This window comes from Scyliorhinus torazame, chromosome 8 (genome assembly GCF_047496885.1).
Source record: "Scyliorhinus torazame isolate Kashiwa2021f chromosome 8, sScyTor2.1, whole genome shotgun sequence".
In the NCBI taxonomy this organism is placed as follows: domain Eukaryota; kingdom Metazoa; phylum Chordata; class Chondrichthyes; order Carcharhiniformes; family Scyliorhinidae; genus Scyliorhinus; species Scyliorhinus torazame.
Window position 1 is genome coordinate 103,635,384 of NC_092714.1, and position 14,988 is coordinate 103,650,371.

The 14,988-nt window shown below is 45.1% G+C and overlaps 1 protein-coding gene across 15 annotated transcripts in view; it reads right to left on the bottom strand.

Annotated features, from left to right (window-relative positions):
- Nucleotides 1-14,988, bottom strand: part of dmd (dystrophin) — a 3,042,490-nt gene that overhangs the window by 719,708 nt on the left and 2,307,794 nt on the right. For all 15 annotated transcript variants that reach the window (XM_072513983.1, XM_072513987.1, XM_072513978.1 and 12 more), the window contains one exon: nt 11,189-11,273. In XM_072513983.1, coding sequence (XP_072370084.1) covers nt 11,189-11,273 — 85 coding nt within the window. The remainder of the gene's footprint in view (nt 1-11,188; nt 11,274-14,988) is intronic.

The window sequence follows — 14,988 nt, forward strand, 5'->3', positions numbered from 1 at the left end:
AAGCCAAATGGAAGAATGGTCTGGTGGCCATAAGAAGGAAAGATAGAGGGCAACTTGTTTACTTTGGTCAAGCTAAGAAAGCTGCTTTCAGAATTACTGAGTGTTGAGTCATCTTCATGCCGATCAAACGATTTCCCCATGTAGGTTCATATACTGCTGGCTATGCCACCTCAGCAAAATAGGCCATTCAGTTGAACTTTGGTGGTGAGGGAACTTAGAATCATAGAAATTCTACAGCACAGAAAGGCCATTTGTAATGTTGTGGTCTACGAGCCACCTAGCCTAATCCCAGTTTCCAGCATTTGGTTCCAAGCCCTTCAGGCTATAGAACTTGAGATGTGAAATAACTTCGACAGTCTTCCAGCACCAAACCCTTTAATTAAAGTAATGAAAAAGGCCACTGCCACAGCTTACAGCACACAAGCCCAAGCCCAGGGTCAGATGGGATCAGTGGGTTTTAAGCCCCCGCTGTACATCTTCTATTTGGTGAGCTAGTGCCCATTTCATAGGGGAACTCCTATTGCACGAAACCCATGGGGAGATCTATTGATAATCCCCCATGTCCTTCGCAGCCACCATAACATCCCTCACTCCTCAAGTACTGTTATACCGTCAATTCACTGTGAGACCATGAGAACGAGTGAATACTAGGCTTTATTATCTAGGAACTCGCCTGCCAGTATCTGTTGTACAAATGAGTGCCACCCACAGGTGGCCGGTCTATATATACCCCGGTGAGGGCAGAGCCAGAGGCGGAGCCCACCGGGGTTCCAGTACAGTACCTGGAAGTAGACAGTATTATAATTTCCAGGTCATAGGTCAGAGTATTTTACAGACAGTTCATACTTAGGTGAATACATTCACCACATTCACCCCCTGTTAAAAAAATCAAGTCCACTACTGGGCTGCCAATGTGGCGATGATACGCAAATGGGTAATGGAAGGGGAGGGAGCGGCGTGGAAGAGGCTGGAGATGACGTCCTGTGTGGGCACGAGTCTGAGAGCGCTGGTGACAGCACCGCTGCCGCTCCCGCCGACTAGGTACACCACGAGTCCGGTGGTGGCGGCGACTTTGAAAATTTGGCGGCAGTGGAGATGTCACAGAGTTGAGGTAGAGGCTTCGGTTTTGTCCCCGATACGGGAGAACCATCGGTTCGTCCCGGGGAGAATGGATGGAAGGTTCCTGAGCTGGCACAGGGCAGGAATTCGAAGGATGGGGGACCTGTTTTTAGATGGGACGTTTGCGAGTCTTGGGGCATTGGAGGAAAAATTTGGGCTCCCCCTGGAAATGCCTTCAGGTACATGCAGGTAAGGGTGTTTGTAAGACGGCAGGTGAGGGAGTTCCCGCTGCTTCCAGCACGTAGGATCCAGGATAGGGTGCTCTCGGAGGTGTGGGTTGGAGAAGGCAAGGTCTCGGCGATCTACCAGGAGATGCAGGAGGAGGAGGAGACCTCGGTGGAGGAGGAGGAGACTTGGTGGAGGAGCTAAAGGGTAAATGGGAGGAGGAGCTTGGGGAGGAGATAGACGAGGGTACGTGGGCGGACGCCCTGGGTAGGGTTAATTCTTCCTCCTCTTGTGCCAGGCATAGCCTGATACAATTTAAGGATCTTCACAGAGCGCATTTGACAGGGGCGAGGCTGAGCAGGTTCTTTGGGGTGGAAGAAAGGTGTGTGAGGTGCTTGGGGAGCCCAGCAAATCATGGCCATATGTTCTGGCCGTTCCCGGCGCTGGATGGGTTCTGAAGGGGCGTTGCGAGGACGGTGTCTAAGGTGGTGAATGCCCGGGTTAAGCTGAGCTGGGGGTTAACACTATTTGGGGAATCGGACGAGCCAGGATTGGAGGAGGCGAAAGAGGCCGGTATTCTGGCCTTTGTGTCCCTGGTAGCCCGGTGGAGGATTCTGCTAATGTGGAAAGATGCAAGGCCCCCAAGCGTGGAAGCCTGGATCAGCGACATGGCAGGATTCATTAAATTGGAGAGGGTAAAATTTGCCTTGAGAGGGTCTGTGCAAGGGTTCTTCAGGCGGTGGCAACGGTTCCCCGACTTCCTAGCGGAGCGTTAGGAGGTGGTCAGCAGCAGCAGCAGCAACCCAGGGTGGTAGGGTGGGGGTGTACTTTGTGTTTACTACTGTGTTTATGTAGTTGTAAGATGTTATTTATGCGTTCTTTGTTTTTCTTTTTTCTGTAAGGGGGGTTGTTGAAAATATGTTAAAATTTGAATAAAAATATTTTAAATTTTTTTTAAAAATCAAGACCAGCGGGGGTGACGTGGAGTCATCAAATGTTCAGTCTGTCCGGAGGCTGGATCGTTCTTTTAGACCTCCTCAGCTCTGACGATGCGGCGGGCACGGTTGTTGTAGGTGGTGACTCTGGGAGCGTGTTGTATGGAGCTTGAGCTTCAGTCCGGCTTGTCGGAGATGTTTGAGGGGTGGGGGTAGGCAGGGGGTGGTGGGTGGCAGCAGTGCAGGCACGGGGCAATACAGGAGACCCAGGGGGGTGTAAGGGGCACTGGGGGTGGCCGTATCTTGCTGTCTGTCCTGGTGCACAACGTAGGCGTACTGGGGGTTGGCGTGCAGCAGCTGGACCCACTCGACCAGGGGGTCGGTCTTATGGCTCCTCGCATGCTTCCGGAGAAGGACAGGTCCCGGAGTTGTCAGCCAGGGTGGAAGCGAGACCCCGGAGATGGACTTCCTGGGGAAGACAAACAAACGGTCGTGACGGGACTCGTTCGTGGCTGTGCAGAGGAGGGATCTAATGGAGTGGAGGGCGTCGGGGAGGACCTCCTGCCAGCGGGGGATCGGGAGACTGCTAGACCGGAGGGTCAGAAGGACGGCCTTCCATACCGTTGCGTTCTCCCTCTCCACCTGCCCATTTTCCTGCGGGTTATAGCTCATAGTCCTGCTCGAGGCGATGCCCTTACTGAGCAGGTACTGACACAGCTCATCGCTCAGGAACGATGTGCCCCGTTCGCTGTGGACGTACGCAGGGAAACCGAACAGTGTGAAGATGCTGTGCAGTGCTTCATGTGGTAGTCCCATATTAGTGGCAGCCACCTCCATCGCTGGTAGCGAGCGCTTGTTCGGGGATGGGTTTTGTCCAATTCTTTCCTCATGACCTAATCCTGCAACTTCACTTTATAGGACACTGGTACTGTTTTCACCATTATGACTTCAGGGACCCAGTTGGAATCATCTCCAAAGTTTCTCACATAGACCAGATCACGTGTCTTGAATATTATTTTGGCTCTCACAGAGTCGCAATTTCTGGTTCTCTTGTTTGGATTCCACCCTCCCCACCGGGTTTGGGAATAGTAGCCTTAGTCTTGTACAAAGACACCATCCCATTAATTGTTCCGCTGGGGTGATTCCTGTTGTTGTATAAGGAGAGGTTCTACAATTGAATATAAATCCTGTCAAATTTGGTCTCTCTGGACGCTGCTGGTTGCTTTTTTATGCTGATTTCAAATGTCCACACCGCCCGTTCCGCCAACCCATTTGATGATGGGTGATAGGTGCTGTTTTCTCGATCGTAGCGTGGGAAGTCGTGGAGCCCATGCAGTGTATCTCCAACCATTTGCATCTACCAGGATCATAAAAAGCCTGGCAAAGTCTACGTGTATTCACATCTGTCTACTCCCATAGATGTAGGGAGGCTGAAGGAGAGAGTTTTTAATTCTCCTGGCACCAATCCTACTGCTTCACCAAATCCTTGATGTCCGAGTCGAGATGTAGCTCCTGGTGAGCATTTTCATTTTATATACCCAGGGTGTCCATTATGTAAATTCATTAGTATCGGTGCCACCTTGGGCGAGGGACAACTACCGGGATCCCCAAATAATGATACCGTCCTCAATACTGAGTTCACATTTCTTGGTCAGATAAGATTTAATTTCTGCTGCAGGCTGACCTCGGACTCCGCCGTTCAAGGTCATCTGCTTCAATTTTGAGTGTTAGGTCCTTTTGCATCCAGGTCTTGATTTGCTTTCCAGACAATGGTCTGGAAAGTCTCTGAAAAGATTTAGGGTTATTACAACATCTTCCACTGCCTGCAAGGGAGTCGGCCAGTGGGAGACGACTCAAAGCATCAGCGTTTGTTATTCGCGTGCGATGCGCTAAGAGATATGCAAAAGCTGCAAGTAACAGGGCCCAATGCTGTGTCCGGGTGAAGGCACTTAGGATGATTGCCTTATCCTCTTTAAAAGGCCCGAATAAAGACTTGTGTTCGGTCACTATTATGAAATGGCGTACTGGTGAAACATTTTTACACCAAACACAACCACCAAGCTCTCCTTCTCGATCTGAGAATACCTCCACTTGGCATTCAAAAGGGTCCTGGATGCGTAGACGATGGGCCTTACTGTTTCATCTTTCCAGCGATGTGAAAGTACTGCCCTAAACCCGTAAGGGGAAGCATCACATGTCAGGATGAGTTACATTTTGGGGTTGAAATGGGCCAATAAGTTGGATGATAGCAGCAGTTGTTTCACTTTCTCGAAGGCCTCCACCTCTGGCACCTCCCAAGACCATTTTTGTGCTTTTGCAGTAGTCTGTGCAGGGGGCAAGCAAGGAGGCCAGATTCGGGATAAACCTTCCAGAATAATTTTCCAATCCCAGGAAGGATTTCAACTCTGAGGCGTTTCTTGGATTGGCACTTCCTTGATGGCCCTCACCTTGTCCTCTACTGGATGTAGATCTTTTTCATCTACCCGATAGCCTAAATAGGTCACTTTTGTCATGCGAGAGTGCCTTTAAGAACTGGATGTTTAAGCAATGTACCTTTAAGAAAACAGTGATGTCATAGAGTGGGTGGCGCTCAGCTCAGGTCAGCCATTTTGCAGCTTTTTAGTTTCAGTTTTAAAAGCAGTGTCTGTGTTTCCAGAGAGCTGCAAGTTTTGCAGTTTGGTTTTGCTGAGAGCAGCTAAAAAGTGCCTGGCTGGTTTTGCTGAGAGCAGCTTAAAAGTAGAAAGCCAGTTTGCGACAGTCCCTGCCATTCTACAGAAAATATATATATCCTTTAACCTGATGTGATACTGTTTAAAGGTGTTAAGTCTCTTGGAAGTTTGAAGGAACATTTTAAGGAATTATTTACTGTTGCAATATTTTCTGAGTTATCTTTGAAGTAAGGGGTGTTAAGAGATCCAATGTTTATTTAAGATGTTAAGTTGAGTTCATGGAATAAACAGTGTTTTGTGTTTAAAAACCCACGTGTCCATAATTGTAATCCCACACCTAGGGAAAAAGCCGTGTCCTCGGAAAAGCAACAAATCCATTAAAGGGAGAGGTTGGTTGAACTCCATGATACCTTTTGGGGTTCTGAAAAGCCTCGCCCATAACACTTTGCTTGCTTGGAGAACACATTTTTAAATCTTTTCAGCTGCACTCCAGCTTTTGAAAATCCCCATAAGATCTATTCTAGGTTTTCCAGGTGCTCATGTTTTGAAGTCCCCATGACAAGAATGGCATCCAAGTGCACCGCCACTTTAGGTGACCCTTGGAGTATGTTTGCCACGATCCGTGAGAATATGGCGCACGCTGACGAGATCCTGAAGGGCAAATGAGTATATCTCTGTCTCTGTATGTCTCTGGGGTCAATGAGTTGCTCTTAATCCGCAATTGTTTTTCCATGTTGATGGTAGTCTGGCCCTTGTGTCTTCCAAACTCAAGGGTTGGATACCAGTTTGGAGGTTATCATATTTCTGCTCCCTAATCACAGAGACCGCAGCTCCCGTGTCCACCTCCATTTTCAATGGACAACCATTTACCAGCAGTTCCACCGTCATTGCGACGACCTTGATCGTGATGAGGCAGTTTAGTTGCATTGTTTCGGTTTCTGGAAGTGGACATACCTGCATGGTTTGGGCCTGGGCAGGTGTTGGCTTCTTCCCTGAGTAGCACAAATTTTGTTCAGTCCTATAGCTTTGCCTTGGCTGTGCCCTTTTACATTGCACAGTTCAATGCCTGACATCCGCATTCTTCCGGAACAGGTTCCCTGGCATCTTTAAGACTATCATAATATTTCCTCGACTTCTGGCGGATGCAAGCTGAGCTCCAATGTTGTAATGTAGAATATTGACATAGGTGCCTTCAGTTCAGGAATGGTTATTTTTACATGCAGGCTCTCCCCCTAACTGGAGGACATTGCTGTCTAATGTTCCTTATAGCTCCTGGGCCCCTTTCTTTGCATTTTCCAGTGACAGAGCTATTTCAGTGGCGTTTAAAAAAAATCCAGATTGGGTTCTGCCAATATCTTTTTTGAGTTGTTCCATTGATTATTCTGCACACCAATCTGTTCCGCAGCATTTCAGTCAGGGATGGTCCGAATTTAATCTGGTCAAAGGTTCGGTGACAGGTTCCCCCAGGGTTCTCCCTGCCACGCTAAAGCTGTATCTCTGGCGGATGATGGAGGGCTTCAGGTCATAGTGATTTCGTGCCAGGTTTACGAGCTCGTCAAAAGTGTTTGAGTACAGGGTATCTGGGTAGATTTGACTTTTTATCACACTGAATGTCTGTGTCCCATATGCTGTCAGCAGGATTACATTCTGTTTCTCATCTCCCACAATGTTATTAGCCCGGAAGAAGTAACACATGTGCTCCGTGTATTGGGCCCAGTCTTCCCTGCTAATGTCATTGGGTCTGAGTTTACCAAAGTGAGGTTTTTTTTTCTCTACCGGAGAAGCCGCTTGTTTTTGACTCTGAAGGTTGCTCGGAAAAGTACTTGTTTTTACTCCTCTTCACCAGTGTAATAACTTCACCAAGGCCAGTCTTCCAGCACCAAACACTTTTATTAAAGTAAGGGAAAAGGCTGCTACCACAGTTTACAGCACACAACCCGGGGACCTATGGGGTACCAGTTCAGTTCGGAGCAGCGGGCTTTAAGCTCTCGCTGCACATTTCCTATTGGGCGAGCTACTGGAGCTTAATTGGGCAATTCATATTCCATGAAGTCCACAGGGAGATCTATTGAGGATCCCTTGTGTTCTTTGTGGCCACCATAATAAAGTGTATATTCAGACATCTTTTAAACTAATAGAGGATTTATGTCTCTACTATCCCTTCATACAGTGAGTTCCAGGCCTCACAATCTTCTTGGTGAAAAACATTTTCCTCATTTCCCCTCTAATCTTTCTATCAATCACTTTAAATCTGTGCCCCCAGTCACTGATCTCTCTGGTAAGATAAATATCCATCCAGTCTATCCAGGTAAGATAAATATCCATCCAGTCTATCCAGGCCCCTCACAATTTTGTACATCACAACCAAATCTTCCCTCAGCCTCCTCGATTCCAAGGAGAATAACCCAAGCCTATCCAATTTTTCCTCATAGCCCCAATTTTACACCCCTGGCAACATCCTCGTAAATCTTCTCTGTATCTTCTCCAGCGCAATTACATCCTTTCTGCAATGAGGTGACCAGAATTGCACACAGTACTAAAGCTGTGAAATAACTAATGTTTTATATAGTTCCAGCATAAGACTTTCAAAAGGCATTTGATACAGTACCACTCAAAAGACTTTTAAGAAAATTATAGCTTATAGAATAAAAGGGACAGTACCAACTTGGAAAGAAATTGGCTGAATGACAGGAAGTAGAGTAGTGATTAACGGAGGAAGGCTTGTAGTGGAGTTTCCCAGGATCAGTGTTGGGACCGTTGCGTTTCCTAATATATATTGATCTACATCTTGATGTACAGGACAGATGTTCAGAATTTGCAGATGTTATGAAACTTAGAAGCATTGTGAAATGTGAGAAGGTTGGCTAAGAACTTCAAAATGACAGAGACAAGTTGGTGGAATGGGTGGATAGGTGGCAGATGTAGTTCATTGCAGAGAAACGTGAAGTGATTAATCTTGGTAGAAGGCAAATGGAGAGACAATATAAAATAAAGGGTATATCTCTAAATGCAGTGCAGTGACAGAGGGACCTGGGAGTATATGTGCAGAATTCACTAAAGGCTGCAAGACAGGTTGAGAGAGTTCTTTGAGAAGGTGACTGAACAGGTAGACGAGGGTAGAGCAGTTGATGTGGTGTATATGGATTTCAGCAAAGCGTTTGATAAGGTTCCCCACGGTAGGCTATTGCAAAAAATACGGAGGCTGGGGATTAAGGGTGATTTAGAGATGTGGATCAGAAATTGGCTAGCTGAAAGAAGACAGAGGGTGGTGGTTGATGGGAAATGTTCAGAATGGAGTACAGTCACAAGTGGAGTACCACAAGGATCTGTTCTGGGGCCGTTGCTGTTTGTCATTTTTATCAATGACCTAGAGGAAGGCACAGAAGGGTGGGTGAGTAAATTTGCAGATGATACTAAAGTCGGTGGTGTTGTCGATAGTGTGGAAGGATGTAGCAGGTTACAGAGGGATATAGATAAGCTGCAGAGCTGGGCTGAGAGGTGGCAAATGGAGTTTAATGTAGAGAAGTGTGAGGTGATTCACTTTGGAAGGAATAACAGGAATGCGGAATATTTGGCTAATGGTAAAGTTCTTGAAAGTGTGGCTGAGCAGAGGGATCTAGGTGTCCATGTACATAGATCCCTGAAAGTTGCCACCCAGGTTGATAGGGTTGTGAAGAAGGCCTATGGAGTGTTGGCCTTTATTGGTAGAGGGATTGAGTTCCGGAGTCGGGAGGTCATGTTGCAGCTGTACAGAACTCTGGTCCGGCTGCATTTGGAGTATTGCGTACAGTTCTGGTCACCGCATTATAGGAAGGACGTGGAGGCTTTGGAGCGGGTGCAGAGGAGATTTACCAGGATGTTGCCTGGTATGGAGGGAAAATCTTATGAGGAAAGGCTGACGGACTTGAGGTTGTTTTCGTTGGAGAGAAGAAGGTTAAGAGGAGACTTAATAGAGGCATACAAAATGATCAGGGGGTTGGATAGGGTGGACAGTGAGAGCCTTCTCCCGCGGATGGATATGGCTGGCACGAGGGGACATAACTTTAAACTGAGGGGTAATAGATATAGGACAGAGGTCAGAGGTAGGTTCTTTACGCAAAGAGTAGTGAGGCCGTGGAATGCCCTACCTGCTACAGTAGTGAACTCGCCAACATTGAGGGCATTTAAAAGTTTATTGGATAAACATATGGATGATAATGGCATAGTGTAGGTTAGATGGCTTTTGTTTCGGTGCAACATCGTGGGCCGAAGGGCCTGTACTGCGCTGTATTGTTCTATGTTCTATGTTCTAAAGTGTACAGTATCCTACGCTTTATTAATAGGGATGATGGGCAAGAACTTTGGAGAGTGACAATCACAGTCGGAGTACCAATGTTCTCCTATTTACTTACACTGAAATGCAACCATACCTATTGCCTGACCTTCTGACTCCAGCAGTGTGAAAAAACGCAGTACACTGGGTTCCCGAGTCCTTCAGTCAAGTGGAGGAGAGTTGGGGGAAAGGAAACCATGCACTAGATCCCCTAAAGTAGGTAATTTAAAGGTCCAACTACTTTGAGAAGCGGGGTTGGGAAGATGAGATTGATCAGTAGTGGTGGAGGGGGGGGGGGTGATATGGAATTGTGTGGTCAGTGGAGGGGTGATCAGTGGAGGGGTGATCAGTGGGAGGGGTGATCAGTGGGAGGGAGGCATGGCCAGTGGGGCGGTAATTGGTGAAGGGGGAATCAGGTGGTCAGTGGAGGGTTGGGTTGTGAGTGGGGGGTGTAGGCAGGGTGGTCAATGTGTGTGGTTGCGTGACCCCAGGGGAGGTGGAGTTGGATAGTCCCTGGGGTGGGAGTGGTGGGGGGGTGCAGGGTGGTAGTCAGTGGGGGGATAGTTAGAGGGTGGGAGGGGTAATCAGGGGGTCAAGAGGGTTGGCATGGGACACGGGGCTTCATCAGGCAATTAGGAGCGTAGTTGGGGCTGGAAGCCTGGTTGGTAGTTCGGGTGTAATCCAGTGGGTTGATGGGGTAGTTAGGGTGGGGAGAGTGTAATCGCGGGGGTCTCGTGTGGGTTCAGGCGTGTCATTACGATAGTTACGTTTGAAATGGTTTTATTTCTTCTAACATTCCCTGGGTAACAAATCGTGTAAGGCAATTAGAACCACCTGAAGACTGTTTAAATCAGAGTATCGGATGGTTCCCAATGCAGGGTAATTGCCCAACAGAAGTTTGAAATTTTTCCAGACAATCATTACGTGGGGAGTTCCGGGGCTTCCCTGCAGGGTACCTCCTAGGGTCTGACACCCTAGAAATCTGAAGTTATGGGCTATAGAATACAAGCGCAAGAAGGCTATGTTGAACCTGTACAATATATTCGTTCGGCCTCAACCGACGTATTGTGTCCAGTTCTGAGCAGTGCACTTTCGGAAGAATATGAAGTCATTGGAATGAATGCAGAAAAGATTCACAAAGATTATTCCAGGAATAAGGAATTTAAAAAAAAATAATCTTAATTATCACAAGGAGGCTTACATTAACACTGAAATGAAGTTACTGTGAATAGCCCCGAGTCGCCACATTCCAGCACCATTCTGGTCATTTGTGAAGACAGATTGGAGAGTTAGGATTTTCTTTTCTTGGAGAAACTGTTCCCACTCATGAAAGGATCAATCAAAGAGCACTGATTTAAAATAATTGGCAAAAGAAACAAAGCGATATGAGAAAATAACTTTTTGAGGCAGCGAATAATTAAGATGTGGAATTTACTGCTTGGGAGTGTGGTGGAGACAGGTTTGATCGCAGCATTCAAAAGGGAATTGGGCTCTTATCTGAAAAGGAATATTGTGTAGGCTATGGGGAGAAGGTGAGGGAATGGCACTTGGTGATTTGTTCAATTCACTACAGACATGATGGGCTGACTAGCCTCCTTCGTGGCTACAATTCTGTGATTCAACAGGACCATCATTAGACATAAATTGAATATATATACAGAAATATAATATTCCAAAAGAACAAGTCATAATCAGGCCATGCTGAACATGCCTTAATTAGAGCATTTTGATCAGAAACATGTAGAGAACCCAGGCACAAAAAGTTTAATACTGTAAGCTGGATTTGGAGGGCTGATCAATCTGGAGACTGAGCACAAAACTGTAACCCATTTGATTTCCTATACATCTGACATGATTATAAGTAAAATATTCTTACTAAATCTATGAGCACTTGTGCTCAACGATACCGTAATGATTATGGGGAATTAAAAGATCATCCAATTATTAGTAACGATCATCCTGGGAGACAAATATAGCATTTCACTTACCAACACCAGGTTGATGCCTTTGTTTCAGTTCGTTCAGTAAAATGTTAATCTTCTTCCAGTCAGAATTTAGGGCTTCAATTTTTCCCTAAAATAAATGAAGTAAAAACAGAAACCTGAATGAGCTGGCACATAGAATTATTAAAAATGAATCAATCAAAGCATTGCAAATGTATCTTGTGAGATAACCATTAACTCAGCAGTTTGTAAGAACTCAGGTTTGCTTAAGATCTACTCAACAACAGAGGGTACATTTTCATCTTCACCATCTCGGCGATGAAGACACATTCGACCACCCCTTCCCCTATATTACAATAAGACTAACAACACTGTTGCCTATTCAGCCATCATCTGATGAGATGATAAGTGGCAGAGAATTATTGACCTCTTTTCGTGTTTTCTTGTCCATAGCAATTACTTCATGAGGTGTTCTGCTTCGAAATGCTGAAAATCAACAAAGGGCCGATTTCAATCAAGCTTTTTAGCAACAGAGCACCAACATTATCTTGCTGAGCAGTTTGGGTACAGATGTGCACCCTGGGATAGTACGAACAGCTCTAAGCAATGACTGTGTCTGTAAGACATCATCAGCCAGATGAATGGACTGTGCACAGAAATCACTGGGAAACGTTAACAGGTGCTCTATGGTTACTGATGTAAATTTATCAGGTTCTTCACTGTTGTCTATTATTTTGCTGGCAGGAAAATACAGAGCATTGGGACTTGAGATCACCTGAACACCAATGTAACAATAGCAACATTGTATTCACTCAAGTCATGCAACTTAGTTTTTGCATTCGGATTTTTGAGCCATGAAACTTGTATTAATACTAGACTAGTGCTCATGCTAATGCATTACATACTAATTCTAAGATGTGGAGAAGCCGCCGTTGGACTGGGGTGAGCACAGTAAGAAGTCTTACAACACTAGGTTAAAGTCCAACAGGTTTGTTTCGAATCACTAGCTTTCGGAACACAGCTCCTTCACCCGAGGAAGAGCTGTCCTCCGAAAGCTAGTGATTCGAAACAAACCTGTTGGACTTTAACCTGGTGTTGTAAGACTTCTTAAAATGTTAATTCGACAGACAGTGGCTTAGGACGACTTGAGTCTGGACCTAGATTATCAGAGATTATCATAGAATTTACAATGTAGAAGGAGGCTATTCGGCCCATCGAGTCTGCACCGGCCCTTGGAAAGAGCACCCCATTTAAACCGACACCTCCAAACAATCCCCGTAACTCAGTAACCCCACCTAACCTTTTTGGACACTAAGGGCAATTTAGCATGGCCAATCCACCTAACCTGAACATATTTGGACTGTGGGAGGAAACCGGAGCACCCGGAGGAAACGCACGCAGACACGGGGAGAACGTGCAAACTCCGCACAGACAGTGACCCAAGCCGGGAATTGAACCTGGGATCCTGGTGCTGTGAAGCAACTGTGCTAACCACTGTGCTACCATGCTGACCTGAAGGGTACAGGTGCAAAATATTATAACCTGCCTTTTCTCTCTCCAGGTGCTGTGTAGTTTCTAGAATTTTCACTTCTTGTTTCAGATTTCCACCACCTGCAATTTTGCCCTTTTAAAATTACTCTTTCAGCTCGGACATATCAAGCAAATTTAAAGGTAGGAGATTTTTTTATCACATTGGAATTGGTCAGTATGCTTTGATATTGTTAACCTTCGAAGTGTTTTGCGATCTTAACCTCCTAAAGTCAAATGTACATGTGGATACATTTCTAAGGTGAGCTCTAACACATTCCAAGTGGCAAAACACCAGAAGAGCTATCTTGAGATAAGCTATTCCTTAGAGATGGTGAAAAGTAGGTTAGACCAAAGCTCAAGTGCCTTGTACATAGTCAAGGAAGAAAACAGTGACTGAATTCTGAAAGAGGAATTAATATATCCTTTTATTGTACAAAGGCTGAAGGGTTATAATGAGTGAAAGCTTCTATGATTTACCATAATCACATCATTATGTTTATCAGTATGTTGGTGGTAATTAAACAAAATTGCTGAGTAGAGCCCTTATGTACAAGAGGCGGGTATTAGCATAACTGTAGACATTTTATACATTATTCCTTGCTTACTTTTTTTTATCTTTAGTTGGAGGCTTTTAAATGGTATTTGTGAAATACTAATTTTAAAAATTAATTGAAATCTCTGTTCCTGACAGAAGTAGCGGTTGGCATAATCTGTTGCAGCTGTTAGAGAACAACTGTGAAACATCTCTACAGGAAAATGGCAACAAACAGATGCTTCCAATTGGTTAGAGGTGACAGGAAGATTAATTTACCTAATAACAAGCTGATCTAGCACTGATTTATAGTATGGCATGCACGATGATCTCAAAGTAGATGCTATCCAGGAAGGAGCAATCACCTTTGATCATAGATGATAAGTAAGACAATAGAGTCAGGAAACACTCCAAGGTATAAAAATTCTGGAACAGCTGTTCCTAGATTCTGGAAAGGTCCCAGCAGATTGGAAAATCACAAATGTAACATCTCTATTCCAAAAAAGTGAGATTCAAAGGCAAGTTTGTCTGACATCTGTAATTGGGGAAAATGTTTGAATTCATTATTGAGGAGGTAGTAGCAGGATATTTAAAAAAAAATGAAAATACAATTAATCAACATGAACATGCATTTACAAAAGGGTGTTTGATAAATTGATTATTAGTGTACTTTGGGAATGTAACAAGCAGCTTGGAACAAGGAACCAGTAGATGTAGTGTATTTCGATTTCCAAAAGGTATTCAATAAGGTGCCACATAAATGGTTACTACCCAAGATGCACATTGTGTTAGGGTAATATATTAGCATGGGCAGAGGATCTGCTAACTAACAGGAAGCAGAGAGGCAGGATAAATAGGTATTTCAAGTGCCACAGGGATGAGTGCTAGAGCCTCAACTATTTATTTATTTATTTTTAAAACTTTAGAGTACCCAATTCAATTTTTCCAATTAAGGGGCAATTTAGCGTGTTCAATCCACCTACCTTGCACATCTTTGGGTTGTGGGGGCAAAACCCATGCAAACAAGGGGAGAATGTGCAAACTCCGCACGGACAGTAACCCAGAGCTGGGATCGAACCTGGGACCTTGGCATCGTGAGCCTGCAGTGTTACCACTGTGCCACCATGCTGCCCTCCACTATTTATGATCTATGTTATTAACTTGAATGAAGGGACCTAGATTGATGTAGCTTAATTAGATGACCGTACAAAATTGCCTTATAAAAACCAGCCCGGACTGGGATTAGCATGATCGGTAGTCCCAGTTGGGGACCTTTGGACTGTAAGCCGCATTGCAGCCCTTGATTTTGTTGCTGAATTAAACTTTGTTTTAATTTGCATTCTTGGGCCTCCTAAGCTTTTATAAGGCCACAATCAGGGCAGCCATGACCTTACCGAAGTAAGCTTAAGAAACTGAATGGCCTATTCCTGCTCCTATTTATTACGGTCTTATGAACATATGTCTAACATATGTCTTAACTATGTCTAAATGCAGTTTTTAGAAGTAGCTTTCCTGAAATTTTATGCGATTGTTTGGATTAATTAATCAGTGAGTTCGTGTAAAAAAAAAAGTTATAACTTATACATATGAGTTAATTCAGAAACAAGTTTTTGTGGCCTCATATCTGATTACACCTTTTGTCCTGTAACATAGGCCAGGATTTTTCAGCCCCGTCGTGGCAGGATCCACCCCTGGAAATGTGGCAGCCCAGCCAAAGATACATTGACTTTTGGTGAGACCTGATGACCCTGGCGGCAGGCAGGGCCAGAAAATCCCATCCATA